We start from the raw sequence: 18313 nt of genomic DNA, 5'->3' as shown, positions 1-18313 counted from the left end.
CGCCACCGGAAGCCAACTTCGACGCATCCCCATTATATCGTAACCAACCATTTTTCTCTTGTTTAATTAATTTCTCTCTATAAAATTGGGAAAAGGATGTACATATTATATATGTGAATTGAAATGGACAAAAACTAATATTGTGTATATATTACGCAAGCAAATGCTATTGTGTTATTTTCTCCTTGTTTTAAGGTCTTCTTTTTTAGACTATTTTTCATCTTTATCACTTTAATGTATATTGTTCATGATATGCATAATAAAATATTTGTTTTATTTGAATTTTTCTGTTATAAAGACAATATTTTAATTAATATTCAAATTAGGAGACGTAAGAAAGTATACATGGTAAGCTTTTTTGTTACTTGGTGAAGTTAAAGTAGATGTATCTAGAATATTGCTCTAGTCATGTGATGGACTATCTTCGAGTATATCTCTTTTTATGTAAGTTATTATCTGTCTAAACAATTTTTTATTATTATTAAAATTCTTCTCATTAAAATAAAATAAAAATTTATTTATAAAATAGAAAGAATAAGAATATAAAACATGAAAACAACATTAAACTCAAACAAAATAAGTTTTCGCAAAGAAAAAAGATGTCAAACATCTTTCGAAACAAACCATGTGAACCAAAAGAACAAAAAAACACAAGATTCAATTGTCCTCCATAACAAAATGTAAGCCGAGTGAATCAAAAGAACAAACGAAAGCCAATATTCAATTTTTCTTAAGAACAAATTACCTAAGAAAACCGAAGAACATGTTGGTGTCCATTGGTATCATGTACTATGAAGTCCATTTAAGATCTTTAGAAACAATTTTTTTAACAGCAACCACATTGATAATGTCGATATTGCTCCGTATGCATATGAATAGCAACCTCTTCGAGCCTCAACACAAAAAACGCACTCCTAAAAATCCTAGTCGACAAAATTAAAAAAAAAAACAGAAAAAAAGAATTTGAAAATGAGACATACACGAAACACTTCTTTTCTCTTGATCACAAAATTTTAATTAATTGGTATAAATCACTGTTTAATTGTTGGATTTTTGCTAAACAAACAAATTATTTCCAAATTAAAATTTGAAGAAATTTACTAATGTGTTAAAAAAATTCCACTACAATTATAAAACTAAAATAGTCCAATAATATATATCAATACTTATAGAAAAGAGTCCAATAATATATTTCAAATTCAATTTTAATTTCTTTTTATTTCACTAAACAAATTTAATTTAAATTTAAATATAAAAACATAATTTTTTAAATCAAATTAAAATATATATTTTTTAATAAAATTAATCTCATTAAAAGAATAAAAAATAACAATTGTTTGCCGTCATTGTCAACGCAGAAGAGCACCGCAAAATCAGATCAGTCAATTTCGATGATGCCAAAAACAAAACCCAAATGGGACAAGACAAAAACTATAACTCACTCATAGAACAAAAGGTGAATATTTCCAGCCTCTCTCTGAGGTCCTGTGTCCGAGCTCGTCAGACGGCAAGTTCTGCGTCTAATTAAACGGTTAAGTGTGTTTGCGGGCTATGTCCTTAATCCGCTGTCCCATTTTTAATCTCCTCTTCTAGCCTAACAACAACAAGATATGGATATTCTCAGCCTTCCTTATGTCATGGCCGGTTCGAGTCCGTCAGGCAACAAATATGCGCCTAATTAATTGGTTAAGTGTGTTTGCGAGCTATTTACTTAACCTGCCCCGTTTATATTCCTATAAAAAACATGGGAATGGACAGTCCCCACACCTAATAAACAATCACAAGTCCTCTAGTAAATCGAAACAAACCGACTAGAAACCAAAACTACAAAACCAAAAATTTGGGACAAATAGGTTAAACACCTGTTTCAAAAAACAAAAGGGGCAGATAAGAGCAATCTCAAAACTTTAATATTTTCTTCCAATCTCATCAAAAAGATCCACAATGTCGTACTGAAAATCAAATCAAAATATAATTAAACTTTAATATTATTTGTTATAAACGGTATAATATCGATACCGTACTGAATTCGTGATATACCTTCGAATATTGATACTTGGTTCATACCGAAATTTCGTTATACAAAAATAACGGTACAATAACTTAATGGTTTTTCTTATACCGAAATTTTCAATTATACTATATACGATATAGATAAAAAAAAATTAAGATAAATCACCCATAGCTAAATTTAGTCTGTAACTCATTTAAATTTAGACGTTTTTAATTGAATTAAAAAAAGTATTTATATTATAATATATTTAATTGTGAGTTATTATAATTTATTTATTTTTAGAGGAGTGACAGAGAGAGGAAATTTGGTAAGGTAATTTAGTGAATGAATTATGTAAAAAAAAAAGAAAAACCAAAAGGACTAGACAAAAATCAAAACTCACTTATGGAACATACTAATACACAACACTCTCACTTAGTAAATAATCATAAGTCATTCAATGAATCGAAATAAACGGAGTAGAAACCAAAACAAAAAACTTTAAGATAAACCAGTTAAATACATGTTTCAAAAATAAAAGGGGTGAATAAGAACATCATCAAAACTTTAATTTATCTCATCTCATTAAGAAGATCCACAATATCACATTGAAAATCAAATCAAATTAAAATATAATTAAATTTAAAATTATTCGATATAAACAGTATAATACCAACACCGTACTGAAATCATGATATATCATAAATATTCGGTACATTACTTGAATCCTATCGAGATTTCGTTATACCGAAATATCTGTGGTACGATATACGGTATGAATAAAAAATTACGATAAATCGTTCCAATTCATACTTAAACTTAGATGACGTGCATTTATGTTTAGAATGTTTTTAATAAAAGTATTTAAATTATAACATAGTTTATTTGTGAGTTAGTATAATTTATTTATTTATTCTACAAAAGTAAAATAAAAAAATACGGTTCAGTAGACATGGAGCAAGCCCTAGTTAATGAACCGTTCCTCAAAATATCGGAATTTCCCGCCAACACACACACTCTCTCTCTCTTGTTCGTCCTTCTACTGCACTGTTTTCCGGCGACGTCAAGGTAATCCACTTGTTTTCCGATCTATTTTCTATCCACATATCATTAGGAATGAAACATATATCGATTGCTTGAAATCTGGATGTTTGTGATTGAGAAAGTATCAAGTTGTAGTAGGCAATCACTCTGTTATATAGTCTATCCGCGTGAATGTGCGCAATATTGTGTTTCGAATGTTCAAAGATCATAATCGCATCTTTAAAATGATCAATGTTTTGCGATTTAGGAGTTCAAGGTGCATCTGTATGAATAATTTCAGTGAAATGTTATTATTTAGTAGGTTTTCAGATTAAGTTTGGTTCTTTTATCCAGAGAAAAGGGGCAAAAGATAAATTCATTGGTATATAGTAATTACACAGCTCCAAAATATCAAAGAAAAGAGTTTGCAGAAGAGAATCTTCATAACTACTCATTGATATTGATTTTGCCTTATAGATTTAACAATTTTGAGGAAGTATCAATTCTTTTGCGTGATTCTGATGTGTATTCTACATTGTTTTATTATGAACGCATTTGTTTATAAATTTCTCACAGGCTATGACTTGGTGGGAAGGGTTTAATGAAACCCGTCTTCTTGTTGGACCAGGTACTATAAAAATATGAATTAGACTCTTCTCTCGATTATGTATTCTCGAAATGACAGATTTGTGACTACAGATCCAGGCGGGGCTGAAAATCGTATAGGACAGTTTTTGCCACTTCTTCATCCAAAATCAGGTCATTGTACCATCTAGCTCCATTGATCCTTGCCTTTTTTCCATGTTTTTTGCAATTGATTCTGTTTTATCGAAAGAGTGATATTTCTGTGAAACTGGATATTTTTGTTTCAGTTTCGTTTTAAATCGTATCTTGAGTTTGTTTTGGGTAAGAATTATTTTGAAGAATTCACTGTTTTCTATCATATTAGTTATCCCTATCTAGAAACTTGTTTTTCTTTCTCTGTCTGAATCCTTTTCCAGGTACTGAAATATAAATACATTTCTGAATATGTCTTCTGATTAAATTTAGTTTCCAAATTGGGTTTGTTTATGCAGCAAACTTCCACTACGTTATATTCACATCAATTGTTGCTATCACATATTTACCACAATTTCTCTTGTATTACAGGCAACAAAACGTGCTACCTCTTTGTCAATGGAGAACTTCAAGAACTTAGCTGGTTCAAGCAAGCCTATGGATCTTGGTTCTTGGGGAACTATGTTTGTGAAGGTAAGTGAACATTATTACAACACAGAGCTTATTTGACTAATGGATATTGGATATGGTTACCTATAAAATAGTCTTTTTTTAATACAGGGTTTGTTGCAACTACAGTGAATTATCTGTAATGATATTATATAAAAGGCCTTATTATTATTATTCTACAAATGGGTCTGCATTTGAAGACTTAGTTTTTCTAAATGTTTTTTCTTGAACAGATGGTGGTCTATATACTGCAACTCCAGTTGATCCTGTCTTCGTGTTGTTGCCTATCTTTGACAATGCACGGATGAAGGTATATATATATATTATTTTGGTGCATTTTACTCTTTTTTTTTTTATTTGATGAATATTTCATCATAATGCAGAGGGAAGATGATCCTGGGAAATTCAGGCAACTAGATGAGATATTGTTTATTAATGGATATCCTGCTTATCAACAACTATCTTCAATTGCAGAAAAATCTATTGAAGTGGTTTGTGATGTAAAAGGTAATGAAATCGATGATTCATGTCCTTTACTTTGGATCTTATTCTTCTATACCTAAGTTTCAGTACCCATCTGAAAATACTCTTGTTTCTGGATCTGAATCTGTATCTATTCAAATCCTGACGAGAAACCACAAATAGTATATGAACTTGTCTAATTAAGTTATGGTTGAAAACTTGATCTAGATGAGATTTTTTACACACAAAAAACTGTTTCCAGATCGGCCATTATTTGAATAATCAGCATTTATTTTTCTTGTATATATAAACTATGGAGAAATTCCCTTAAAAAGTACGAAGGCCTCAACTTGGGCATTATGTTTGTCTTTTGTTCTTAGATGTTAAGATAACTCAACTGGGGATTTTGATCACGTTTGGAATTATAAACACAAATTAAAAAGTTTATTGGCGGTTTCTCATCTGTATTGGATTCGGATTCAGATCTAGAAACAAGAAGTGTTTCTAAATAATTTGAAATTATTGTGCAGCCTCCTGAATATAGCTCCATACTGCAATCTATGACCTATTTTTTGTGAGAAGTCTACTAGTTCTTTTATAATGATATACATTTTTACCTCTCTTTGATGCAGAAATTGGATGTTCAAAATTCTTTAGGCTTAACGATTCTAAAGTCTTGTCTTGGATGGTCTGTAAGGTGAATCAGTAAATCATTTGAAATCCCATGCATTGTTATATTAGTATTTTATCTATTAAATTTCTCTAGATACAGATGAGATTACATTCGGCAACAAAGTGTATTTGAATTTTTCCTACTTAAATTAAAAATCATTGGCAGTTTCTTTCTGAAATCAGGATCCAAATATGATAATGCATTGAATATAAGCTTGTAATCCTTTTTTCTCAAGATTTTAGTCCTTACGAGAACTTTCATCAATTTGTAGGTGAACCAGCTGAAGCAAGCTGTTCTTGCATTAGATAAAAATTACGCAGCTCAAGATGACAAGAAAACATGTATGTTGAAATAAATTTGTCGTCAGTTTTTCATTTGCTCGGTATTATCAGTCAGTCATCCATGGACTTATTACATTGTGTTTCTCTTCGATTTAACAGTAGCAGATGCAATTTCCATACTTGGAGAGTATCTAAAGGATGAACCATGGTTGAAGATGTTACAAAGTCATCTTAAGTATTTACTATCTTGAAAAAGTTCATCTCGCATTCTATTTTACAAAAAAGAAAAACGCCCTCTAATGGTATATACTATCAAAACCTTATTTGCAGATTAGACTTGCAAGAAATGTATAAAGCGACGCCTGATGTAGAAACGCATCAATCCACTACAGCAGATGGTCCTGCTTTGTTCAGTCCATCACTGGTATTATATCTCAATTTAACTCTTAAAATTTTTAGACTTCACTTTAGACTAACATTTTAAATTGTGGTAAAATGATAAATTAGCTAACTATTAGGATGCTTCAATATCAAAAGTTTATAAATTTTATTCAATTCATCGGTTTGATAGAAATATATAGTGAAATTATATTTCAAAATAAGTTGTCATTTTCATCTATAATAGCTTTTGTGTAACTATATCTTCTATATATTTAATTTTTATATACCATTGTATGCTAGTGTCAATATAGTCAATACCTCTTTTTTTTTTAATAAAAAATAATCAAAACTTATACATACATAGCTAGGTTGATGTACTTAATATAGTCATGTCTTTAATATTACTTATAATATCAAGTTTAGATCATACAATTTTACAATGATCTTAAAGAAAATAGATTTAGATGATGAATGCATGTTTAAGGTAAGACTGTTAAAATTTTGATAGAAGCAAAATGAATCGGTTATAAAATTACTATAAATACAAGTGTAATGAAAATCATTGTACTTTATTTTTTTTAAGGAGAAAACTCATTTTTATTGATCCACTAAATCTCAAAAATCCCAATATAATGGTGGACCTTCCAAAAAAAAATAGAGTTCAAATTGTGACAATTTGTCATAAATTTAACAACAAAAATACTCAAACAAGAGTATAAACAAACTCCATCCACATGAACTACTCGTTCTTTGGGCAATGGCTCAGAATACCGGTGAACCAGAGGAGTCGATAACAGCTCCCTGTTGCATTCCTCTATTAGGCCCTTTTGGATCATAGTTGAATTATGTGCTTTATTTTAGTTATAATTCAATTTTGAAAGATTTTATTTATATTTTAATCAAATTGAGTTATTTGGTAAATTCTATGAATTTTCACTATTTGAAGATGCTGTAGTGTTTAGGATTCTTGTTAAAGTAGTAAAATTTCCTAATTTTGCTTGCCTCGTCAGGAAAAGAGTGGAATTGAGAAAAAAGCCATAAAGAACACAAGACAGAACAAAAGGATAAGAGATGAGGGGAAATCGCAAAATATCCGATCTATGTTTACCAGGGCTGCAAAAAAAGGTACATGATACCGTTTCAACTGCTTGGAAAAGTGTATTTTTTTCAACATGATGATGTCACATTGTATAAGATGTACTTCATTCAATTTGGAAGATCATGACATTAATTGTTTTCTTAAGTTCAAAACCCTTTTGATTTCGTGTTCTTGAACAAACCCGTATATCGAATGCTGAAAAAAGGGGATCTGTGGGACAAAACGATGTGAAATTGCTAACCAAAATGCGTGGTACCATCAAATATAAGTATCCCACCGATGATCTAACCGTCCAATTTTCTTGCATTGGAATCTTTCTGATCTAGAACTATTATGTTTGTCTAGGTTTGAACTATTTTCTCGTAACTTTTTGCCATCATCGATCAGTATAAATACAACTTGAATGAGATTAGTTTTTCACCAAAATATAAATTCTTGGACAAAATATTCCTACATAATGGAGAGCAAACCAAAATTATGGATTATTTTGTGAACGAATTGTTAGGCCTATTGTATTATTTTGGCTTACAACATAATTTTACAAAATAATAAACTTTATAGCCCAGGTAGAGTCATTGTTGAAGTAATCTTTCAAGAAAGATCTACTCTTAAAATTTGAAGATTTACACAAAAAAGATGACAGTGGGAGTGAGAGGTGTAAAGTCACACCCTTAAAATATTTATTGGAGGCCTATCTCCGATGATAGTGGGAGTGAGCGATGAGCCTATTGTTATTGATGCACTTGCAGGCGGGTTGTGCAGTCTGATTGGTGGACGGACAACCTCAGATGAGTTTTGGGGGTAAAGCAACGACAGAACATCGTGGGAGTGAGGAGTCGAAGGGTCACACCGGCCATCGGTCTTCAATCGACTTTCTCAACACCCTTAAGAGCACCTCATGCGTCCAAGTCTAGGGAGACTATGCGTTGTACTGTGAATGTTATTGGTGCTAGAGGGAGGGCTTTAGAAAGGGGTCGCTTCTCGACTGCACTCTGTTTCCACAACCAAATGAGGGAGATGTCTCTGGTTGACACACAACTTAGGTAGCAAACTCGGCCCGGAGTGGTGCAACTGAATCTTTGTACGGCCAAAACTCAAACATTTGCAACAGATGTAGTCGCCAGTAGGTGGGTTGTCTGGGTAGACTAGACGAATGCGGTTCATGTTGGAGCCAAAATCTTTTGAATTTTAAACATTAGAAGTGCGCCCCGAAAAAAGAATGATTGAGGTAGACTTGATCCAATTAAAACTATTACGCCGGGCTCTTCAAACGTTGGCTTGGAATCAAGGGCGTCTCGAGCCCATACCTAATTAGGACGTCTTTTGGTATGGATTCAATTCTCAAAGAATATATGTTGTTCTATGAAATGAATTTAAAACAATATTTATCATGTCAATCGATAAATGTATTAGATCGTTAGTCAAGGAAGGAATACGACAACTCATTGATGATCGATCGGTTAATATTGAGAATTCATAGGTTGTTGTGCCCGAACACATCATAAGAGCCCACATAGATAAGAATGGTACATAAATTCGATTGTTTGAAATGCCAACAAATATGTGGAATCATGATCTTCTTAGTCAAGCTGGTAATGATCTTAGGGATTTATTGAGCTCGATGAGAACACATGAGACCAGTTGGATTAGAATGAGGGTGCATCCCTTTGAATTACATATTTGTTACACATAATTCATTTGTGTTGATAAATGACCTGAACGTCCTATTGTCGTGTCTCCTTCATCGGGAACAAACACATCGGATCTACTTGTGTTGGAGTCATCGACTTCGTTTAGGCAAACAAAAAGGTCAGTCAGAGAGATTTAATTTGAGCACCAGGGATGTCGTGTAGACTAAGTAGGGATAAATGAGCCAACATGCTTTTTAGAGACTGATATCGAGTATATGTCTTCACAATCTTCAGATTGTGATGCCATAACGGATGTCGAAAAAGGGGAGTGCAGACATGTGGTGGAGTATCAAAACCTGAGGTCATTAACCCCTAATCATATTTTGGATTTGTTGTCCGAACAAGAATTGATTGATCAAATACAAAAGAGATGTTCGTCATCTGTGGAAGACATAATCAACGCTAACCCTATTAGAACTATTATATTAAAATTAAAAATAATGAATTGTCAGTTTTCATTCACGATCTGTCTGATGAGAAATCGGTAGATTTTGAGCTAGATTATCAATGAGAATATCTTAATGTAATTCTCGACACATAATATGACGTTAAATGTAAACAATCCCTTGAGGTGTTTGAATTAGAGACTAAAGTGTGACCTAATGTGCACGAGATTCCATTCTTTCGTATACTTATCACCCAAGCCTTTTTTATCAAACAACTAAACATTGTAAGTTAAATAAGTTGATCTACTGTAGGGTTATATTTAAGAAGAGAAATATTTTTGGAATTTGAGAAATGGTTATTTAGATTAGAATGATTGGAATGATTATTGTTTGAAACGTTTATGGAATCAATGATGGTGTAAAGAGAGACGTCATTAAGTCACTATTGGTTATGTCATATATTGTTTTAGTGAGACTAAAAGATGGATTAATGGATTGTAATGAATCTAAGTAATTGGCGGTGGTGTGGTTTAGAGACTTTGACTCTCTAGGAGTGTCTTGTGGGATTCTTGTGTTATTATGGAAAAAAAACGCAGTGAACCATTCAATTCGTTGAACTTGTCGAACCTTTAATAATCGTATTATGACGTCTTCTGATATTCGTTTTGAAAAGTCGAAAAAGTAAGTCGGAGAATTATTCGTTCTTTTAAGAATCTATGAGCTTGATATCTATGTGCACGAGTTTCTCGAAGAAAATATTTTTCAAAAAAGACAATTGGATTATGAATACTTGACTAACTAAGTACAATTTCATCAAAAATCCAAAAAGTTGTATTACTCCAAACGTACCTGAAACCACTGAACGGATCCAACATTCCCATCAATTTCAAGTTCACAAACAAATTTAACAAGATGAGAAACCGCATCATCAAGATTTTCAAACCTAGCCAAATCTGGAGGAAGAGATTTTCCTTCTGGCCAGCATTCAAGCCAACCTTTTAATCTAACCATCAATTCATCTTCCGTAACAAATTCTTCACTCTTTCCTGGTTCCATCAATACATACGTATCTGTTTCAACATTTGCTCTCCTCCTCCTTCTCATTGCAAACACCTAAAATCAATTCATTATCATAAAGAAATCATTCATAAATTCAGTCACAAAGAGATACACATCATTTAGTTTACACAACCTTGGTCACATCATTGCTCTTGTTCTTTAACAATTGAAGTTTTGAGCCAACAGTTAGAGAACTCGAAGAACAAGATAAAACTATCATCGGTTGATCAAATACAGCAAATCTACATAGATTTGAAGGTATTCCACCTGCATATGACCAGATCCTTCTGTTACTGCTTAGTAATATTCAATTGTTGAAGATAATACAGCTATATCCGTGGAGTTCAAATAACAGAGAGCTTACAGTGGAGATTCGGAACTGCATTTCTGATTGATCGGATATTGACAGATGAAATTGTACTGGCCACGGATTTCATCATATTTTGGAATCAGATTTTGAACTTAAGAGAGAGAGAGAGAGAGTAGTTTTGAGGGAAGGAAGATGGTGTGAGAGTAGAGGCTGGAAATTAAGCGCCATTTATCCGCTTTCTTATATATATATTTTATGAAATAAATTTGAATAGTTTTATCTTTTATATTAAAAATAACTTTGTTTATTTTTTATTAAAATTATTTTAAATGTAATTATATTTCATATATATATATATATATATATATATTTTTTTTATTTTTTTAATAAAAAAGAACTAACATTGACACCTCACACCTCATGTCCCACTTAAACTCAAAGCGATGAAATTAAAACCTTTTGGTCTCTTAATATATGTATATTAAATATAATTTATTTTATAATTCCAATTCAAACCAAATAACAATAAGATATAAAAAATTTTATGGTTGCTATATATACTATTTATATATCGTTACAATTTATACTTATATAACTTATGAGAAATGATTGTGAAAGAAAATTACGTGACACAATTTTATTCATCGAAAAAATAACAAATTTTCTCTCTTTCTCTCTCCTCACTCTTTATCATTTTTTTAACCAATAATGTAGTGACACATTTATTTTCTTTCTCATTTTCTCTCTCAAATTTCCTCCTCTTATCACCTCTCATCACTTGTACATATTCCCTCTTCAAGCCTAGTTGCAAAAATAAAAAGTTGAATATCATTAGGAGAGGTCTTATGTTTATGCCTGTCACGACAAGTTTCGTTCGCCTAATTAATTTGTTAAGTATTTTTTCGAGTTATGTGCTTAACCCGTCTAAAGGAGAAACGAAACCAACGTTAAAAAAAAACGTATATCCTATATAATTTATAACATGCACCAAACACTATTTAAGATTTTTATAAAATTAATCATGGAACTTATTTTAACAATTTTCATAAATTTTAAGAAATAAATAAATTAAGTCTACTAAAATTTAAAAAGTTCATAATCTTTTGTTATAAGTTAGCTAACAAAAAACAAACTAGATATTTCCCAAAATTAAGTACAAAAATAATTTTTTAAACCAAATAAATTAGTATACTTCAAACTAAATCATGATATATAAAAGAATCAAGAATAATTTTAAAAAACAAAGGACTATTAAAGTTTCTCAAATAATCTCAGACCACCCTTGTTGGAAAAAAAAAAAAGGGAAATTGATCATGAAGATGTATAAATATATTTCATTATAATTGCTAGCTCTAAAAGATAACAATTAATCATTTGGAAACAATGTTTCCAAATTAATTTACACAAATTCAAACCCACCAAAAACAATATCAAACCCTCCCAAATCTAATTCATTCCATAGGATCAAATCCAATCCAAATCTATAATATACAAAAACATTTATAGACCCGTTTGGTTTCTCACCAAAAATCATCTATCAGCCAAATCTCTCAACCTCAATAATTCAGGTAAAACCTCCTTCTCTAAATCCGGCCTATCTCTTCTTCTCAATTCCGTACACTTAAGTGCCATTTTAGCAAACGAAAGTGCCTCTTCAACCGGCCAATCAAAAACAGTCGGATCTAACATCTGACCAAAATTACCCTTTTCAATTGCTTTCTCCACACTATGAGTCAAACCCATCGGAGATTTCGCCGTGATTATCTGCAATAACATAACTCCTAACGAATAAACATCAGATTTCACACCTAATAAACCTGTCTGTTGGTACTCCGGATCTATGTAACAGAAAGTTCCGGCGGCTGATGTCATGTGATATTGGGTTGTATTTTGTGTTGTGGATGATGGAGGGACGAGTCTGGCTAGACCCACGTCGCTGATTTTGCTTACGTAGTTGGAATCGAGTAAGATGTTTGCGGGTTTTAGATCACGGTGAACTATTGGTTCGGGTTTGGATTGGTGGAGGAATAATAGACCGGTGGCGATTTCAAAAGAGATTTTGAATCTTTGTTTCCATGTTAGTGGTGGTGAGTTTCCTCTTTTGAAGAGTAGATCGTCTAGACTGCCGTTGGAGAGGTATTCGTAGATTAAACAACCGTATTCGGGACAAATTCCTAGGAGTAAGACCATGTTTGGATGTCTTATGTTGCTTAGCACTTCAACCTGATTTTCGATGAAAGGATATGAACGAGAGTAAGTTAAGTATAACGACAAAACAATATAAAACATGAAACACGAGTCTTGTAACAATGAAATCATAACCATAAATGTTCACTATCGAAGACTAGTTAAATAATCGAACTACTAGGATTTGTTTTTCTTTTACCAGCTAAAAAATCTCAATAGTCATGATGTTAACTTTACTCATTATATATGAAAAATAGGTTAGGATAAGGTATTTTTAGGTTCTAATCAAAATCGGGTCAATTTGTTTAACATGATTAAGTGTCAAAATTTGGTCTACCTAAAATGACCAAAAATAAATATATCAATCTTAATCATTTTTAATTTCTCTTTTAGTAGAGTTTTACATTCTTTTTTCTACTTATAGAATTTTATGTTTCTTTTTACTTATTCATTATTTTTTAGAATTTTTATAAATGAATTTGTGTTTTAGCTTTTTTTTATGTCATTTTAATCTGAATTAGAAATGTGATAAGAAAATATATCAAATTAAATTAGGTTGGGTTCGAGTTCAGTTAAGTTAATTTGGTTGAGTTCAAATCAATTACAAATAAACCGGTTATGTTCTGGTTAGAGATTTAGACTTCCAAGTTAGGTTTAAATTTACAACCTGAAATCTACCTAAATTGTTAAACCTAATCAAAATGATAGTGATAAAAATTTTAATTATTAAATAACATAATGTGTTATTCAACTCTTTTCAAACTAAAAATAAAACTTACTTGGTTAGTTAATTTAGTTGTCAAGAGTTAATTTGAAATTTGAATATTTTTTAAAATATTTTTTAAAGTGTTTTTTTTTTATGAATGGGAACAAGTTAACACAATTTTGTGACAAGTTATTTGAAATTGTCAAATAAAATTATAGTTATGGAGATTAGAGAACTTGTTAATACCTCGCGTTGGAACTGCAATCTTCCTTGAGCTGCATCGGGTCGAAGAACCTTAATAGCAACCGGAATTTCATCAAGAACGGCTTTATAAACAAAGCCAAAGCCTCCTTCGCCGATTTTCACAGTTTCGGAGAAGTTAAGCGTGGCAGCCTTGATATCTTGAATGTTGTATGTCTTGCAATTGAGAGGACCACATGAATCTCCAAGTCCAATATTGGAGACTACTAATTTGTTCATATCATCGCTATCTCTAATGGCTTTCGTCTCAACACTGTTGATCTTCTTTTCGGTTTCTAATTGTGCATCCCTTTGAGCCACTTGAGCATCTTCACTAGCTTCATTTGACTTCGTCTTTTCGTTTTCAATTGTTGTCTTATTTGTTATCCCCACCCTTTCAAGTTTCTCGAGTTGGAGTTCATTTGCCTTGGTTTAATATATAGACATGTTTGAAAAATACTTTTTTAGAACTCACCATAGATTTGGAAATAAAAAAAATCAATATGTATATTTTATAATATTATTTTATGTCAAACGCAATTTAAGTTAAGAAAATATTTTCAAATAATGATACCTTTTGGGTTGCTGTGTTAGCTTCTTTGCAGGCAGTGCTATACATTTCCATTGTTTGCTTTAGTTGTTGCTTTAGCCTCAACATTTCATTAATGTCTTCATCATCCTAATTGCAAAAATAAAAATAACACTTACAATTGTCATAATATTATAAATTATGAGAAAAACAAATATTAAAATACTACTATATACATTCCCAAACTTTATATTAATATTTAAATTTATTTAAATTTTAACTCAATAAGTTTATATGTTAAGTATGAAAGATTTTGGATTCGAATAAATTGAAATGAAGAATATAACTATAAGATTGTGTTAGAAAAAAATCATTTTTTTAAATAACATTTACATATCTTTTTTTATTATTATTTATTTAGGTGATTTATTTTGGAAAGTCTTTTAAATAACTCATATTTTGTATTTCAAATTACACCTGTCAAAAATTTTAAATTATTTTGATGTTGATTATTTAAAATTGATTATTATCCAAATCAATTACAATTTCAAATCATCAATAGATAGATAAAGAAAGTACTTTGAATTTTTAAATTTTTTTAATATTTAGTATTAAATATATTATTTAGTCATTTTATCTAATAATTTACTTTGGCCTCCAACAAGTTTTTATTTTCTTTAAGATAATCCAAAGATGATTCAACTATGTCAAGATAAAAAAAGTTTTAAATTTTATTTTATTTAGGTTTTATATATATTGAAAAAAAATAGTTTATTTTAGTAAAATAACTCAAATAATTTTAATGATTAATATTTTAAATATATATATATATATATATATATATAAATTAAAAGTATTTTAATTAATTATTCAAATAATTTGATCAAAACAAAGTAAACTAATCAATCAAGCCCTAAACTATCTTGTTTGATTAAGATAAGAGATTCTTTAATATAGAATAACTAAGTAAATTTGTTTTAATTCTTCAATTTACATTAAAAAATTATCTTCCTGAAAATATACTCATTTTGTTTTTTTTTAAATGTTCCATATATAATGAAATACAATAAGAATTATTTGAGTAAATAAATCTAATATGACATAATAAAATCACAAAAATAAAAATAAAAACACTAATTAAACATTTTTTTAGGACAGTTAGCTCCCTTTAATTTAAATTATTTATTATTTTTTTAACTCACATTAATACATCATTAGAACTTTAGAGAGAATATTTAAATTAAAAATAAATAAATAAAAGTATATTTTGATACAATTTTTTAAATATTAACACTATTCATATGTTAATAACTTGTATCCTTCTTTGGGAAATTTGAGCGGATGACCACTGATAGGCAACAATAACTAATTGTGCGGGTGAATAATTTAAATAGCGCCGATGATCCTCTTTTTTTAATGACAATTGTACCCTTACGTAACGCAATCGGAATTTTTTTTTGCTCGCGATTGCGTGACGTAACTGGGGTTGCGTGACGCAAATGGAGTTGCGTGACACGATTGCGTGACGCAACTGGAATTGCGTGACGCAATTGGGACATTTTCGTCCAAAAAAATTTCATAATTAAATTTTTTTGAAAAATAAAAAAATTCGTCACGCAACCTCAGGTTGCGTGACGCAACTGGGGCATTTTCGTCCAAAAACAGTAAAAGGGGTCACCAGCGCTATTTAAATTATTCACCCGCACAATTGGTTATTCACCCTATCAGTGAGTCATTTGCTCAAATTCCCTCTTGGGGTTATGAATAGTGACAGTGAGTTTGTACAAAAAAAAAAAAAAATAATGCGAGTTAAATTTTTTTTAGCCGAAATTTGATGTCACGAAATATATAAGAAATGATGTGAGAATGCTTGGTTTTAAAAAATGAATTTTATCTCTTAGATTCAAGTTATTCACGAATTCACACATCATTCTCGATACTCTTTTGTGATACCAAATTCCCGCTATTTATCTTTAGTATAATTACTTTTCTCAATCAAGAAGAGAAAGAGAAAAACCTGGATTCTGAATTCGGATGATTGATAACTTCCATTAGAAGAATAAGAATTGAAATCCATATCCATAGATTGAGATCGAACGCCTTCCACTGAATCTCCTCCACCGAAATCAAAACTCAGTTCATTACAATTACTTATATCCAGCGATACCGTTCCTCTCCTCGCAATCTCACCGTGAGGCCATTTTTTATAGAAGGGTGACCTAATAAATATTCAATTCATTAATCTTCAATTCCATATAATCCAATCAAATCGATTTACTAGCTACTTACTTTATAGATTTCATTTTCTTCAATACTTTCACTTTATTCTCATTTTGCGGTCTCGGTGATGATCCTGTTTGATTGCGATTCGAATTAGAGGTTTTGAAATTGAATCTGATGTTGTTAATTAGTTACGTGTACCTCTTGAATCAGGTTGGAATAATGCTGCGGGATTTGGATTATTGAATATTCGATTTCGGAGATGAGAAAATGCAGGAGGTTGAGATGTTGCGGCTTTTGATGATGAAATCTTTCCTCTGTTGATTACGTATAAGTTGCAGAAATCTGGAATTCCTTTCATTAAACTTCCTTGAAGATCTGTACCCATTTTGAATCGACTGCAATCAAAATCAAAATCCGAGTTAAGTGGAATGAGTTCGAATTTTCACACAAAGACCATGTTTCTTATGCTATTTGAGTCACGTGGGGACTAATATATTTTGAATTAGATTTGTTCAATTATTTGAATAAATTATATATTTGATTAGTTTTATAATATCAAAATTTTATATCCGATGAATCAAATGTTCTTCAATTCGAATTTGATTAGTATAGTTCATGGGCGGTTGATACCCCGATTTGAATGTTCACGCTTTTCGTTGACTATTGATAATTATTGGGATACTTAGATTCATACAATCTAAGAAGCAGGGTTGCGAAAATAATGAGCTACTATCTTTGGATGTTTACCAACATTAATAGACCACTTCTTCTCGTAACCTTGACTAAGATTCGTAATCAGACTAATAGAATAATCGTGACTAGTAAGATTGAATGATAATATTCGTAATGACATTGATCTAATAGTCCTCTAAATGTGTCTTTTTTTTTTCTTTAAGCTTAAACAATTTTACCATCAATGAGAATTAAACTTGTGACTTACTTTGAATGACATACTAATCCTGACATGAAAACCCGACAACAATAAAAAAAAGAAAAAGAAAAAATACCTGAGAAAGCTTTGTTTGGATGAGGCCCCAACAACCAAGACATCTATGGCTGATTGTGTAACATATTCTATTAATGATTTGCCTAAATCAACATCCTCTAACAAAACATCATGGCATTGTATCTGATTCAATATCAACAATATCAATTAATCATCATATGTTAAAAGATAAATAAATGTTCTATCTAGCTAGCTAGCTAGCTAGGGTTCTTAAAATACATTACATCTTTTCGAGTGCAGAAACAATGAAAAGGTTGGAACAATTCCTTATGTTGTGCACTTATCATCGTTTGACCCGTTACTTCATCAACATTTTGCCCAATAAATCCTACAACATTAATTTATATAACAAATTTAACACATGCATGATCAATTGTTGGTTAATCAATCAATCAAACAATTATATATGTAATTAATAATTACTTGAAGATGAAACTGAAGGGGATGCTTCCAAAGAAGTGATGGAAGGATGAAGATTGACATGAATAAGAACAACATTTTGGCAATTTTGAAGAGCATTATCAATTGCCCATTTTAGAGCAATTTGGCTTCCTTTGCTCTTCTCAATTGCGACTGCAATCAATTTCTTACTAACTTCCATATTCCCGTTTCTTAATCCAGACATTCTGACCGTTTGATCGATCGATGGATGGATATCTGTTTTAATTTATATAGAGAATGGAGGAGGGATCGATCTATGGAGTGTACAAAACAATCTTAAAAAGAATTTAAGATTGTTTTGTTATCTCTCCATAGAAAGAATCTCCGAATTCTCTACATAAGAAGATATGGATATTGGTGTTCTTGATTGTCTATTGCTTGCAGTCTTTAATGTTA

General features: G+C 30.8%; 3 protein-coding genes across 4 annotated transcripts; 1 reads left to right on the top strand and 2 right to left on the bottom strand.

Annotated features, from left to right (window-relative positions):
• Window positions 1-2940: 2940 nt before the first annotated feature.
• On the top strand, window positions 2941-7303 carry LOC124927174 (ribonuclease H2 subunit B). The gene is made up of 11 exons (XM_047467538.1): window positions 2941-3061; window positions 3593-3644; window positions 3716-3775; window positions 4166-4267; window positions 4477-4553; window positions 4627-4750; window positions 5338-5402; window positions 5650-5719; window positions 5819-5894; window positions 5990-6083; window positions 7051-7303. Exons 2-11 carry the CDS (start codon window positions 3596-3598, stop codon window positions 7171-7173), a joined length of 840 nt encoding a protein of 279 aa, XP_047323494.1. The 5' UTR covers window positions 2941-3061; window positions 3593-3595; the 3' UTR covers window positions 7174-7303.
• Window positions 7304-9958: 2655 nt separating this feature from the next.
• LOC124927545 (protein CHLORORESPIRATORY REDUCTION 7, chloroplastic) lies at window positions 9959-10784 on the bottom strand. 2 transcript variants are annotated; one of them, XM_047467982.1, is made up of 3 exons: window positions 10640-10784; window positions 10406-10542; window positions 9959-10329 (listed from the first exon to the last, which is right to left on the bottom strand). In XM_047467982.1, exons 1-3 carry the CDS (start codon window positions 10713-10715, stop codon window positions 10051-10053), a joined length of 492 nt encoding a protein of 163 aa, XP_047323938.1. In that variant the 5' UTR covers window positions 10716-10784; the 3' UTR covers window positions 9959-10050. The 2 variants fall into 2 exon arrangements, with proteins under 2 accessions (XP_047323938.1, XP_047323939.1); XM_047467983.1 differs by having other exon boundaries at window positions 10409-10542.
• A 1331-nt stretch (window positions 10785-12115) lies between these two features.
• LOC124924235 (U-box domain-containing protein 35-like) lies at window positions 12116-18101 on the bottom strand. Its single transcript, XM_047464296.1, has 9 exons — window positions 17900-18101; window positions 17701-17804; window positions 17478-17599; window positions 16669-16865; window positions 16537-16600; window positions 16265-16466; window positions 14293-14397; window positions 13725-14144; window positions 12116-12808 (listed from the first exon to the last, which is right to left on the bottom strand). Exons 1-9 carry the CDS (start codon window positions 18099-18101, stop codon window positions 12116-12118), a joined length of 2109 nt encoding a protein of 702 aa, XP_047320252.1.
• Window positions 18102-18313: the final 212 nt, after the last annotated feature.

Source organism: Impatiens glandulifera, chromosome 2 (genome assembly GCF_907164915.1).
Source record: "Impatiens glandulifera chromosome 2, dImpGla2.1, whole genome shotgun sequence".
Taxonomy (NCBI): Eukaryota; Viridiplantae; Streptophyta; class Magnoliopsida; order Ericales; family Balsaminaceae; genus Impatiens; species Impatiens glandulifera.
Note: the sequence above shows the minus strand (reverse complement) of the source record. Positions and strands in the feature narration are given on the sequence as shown.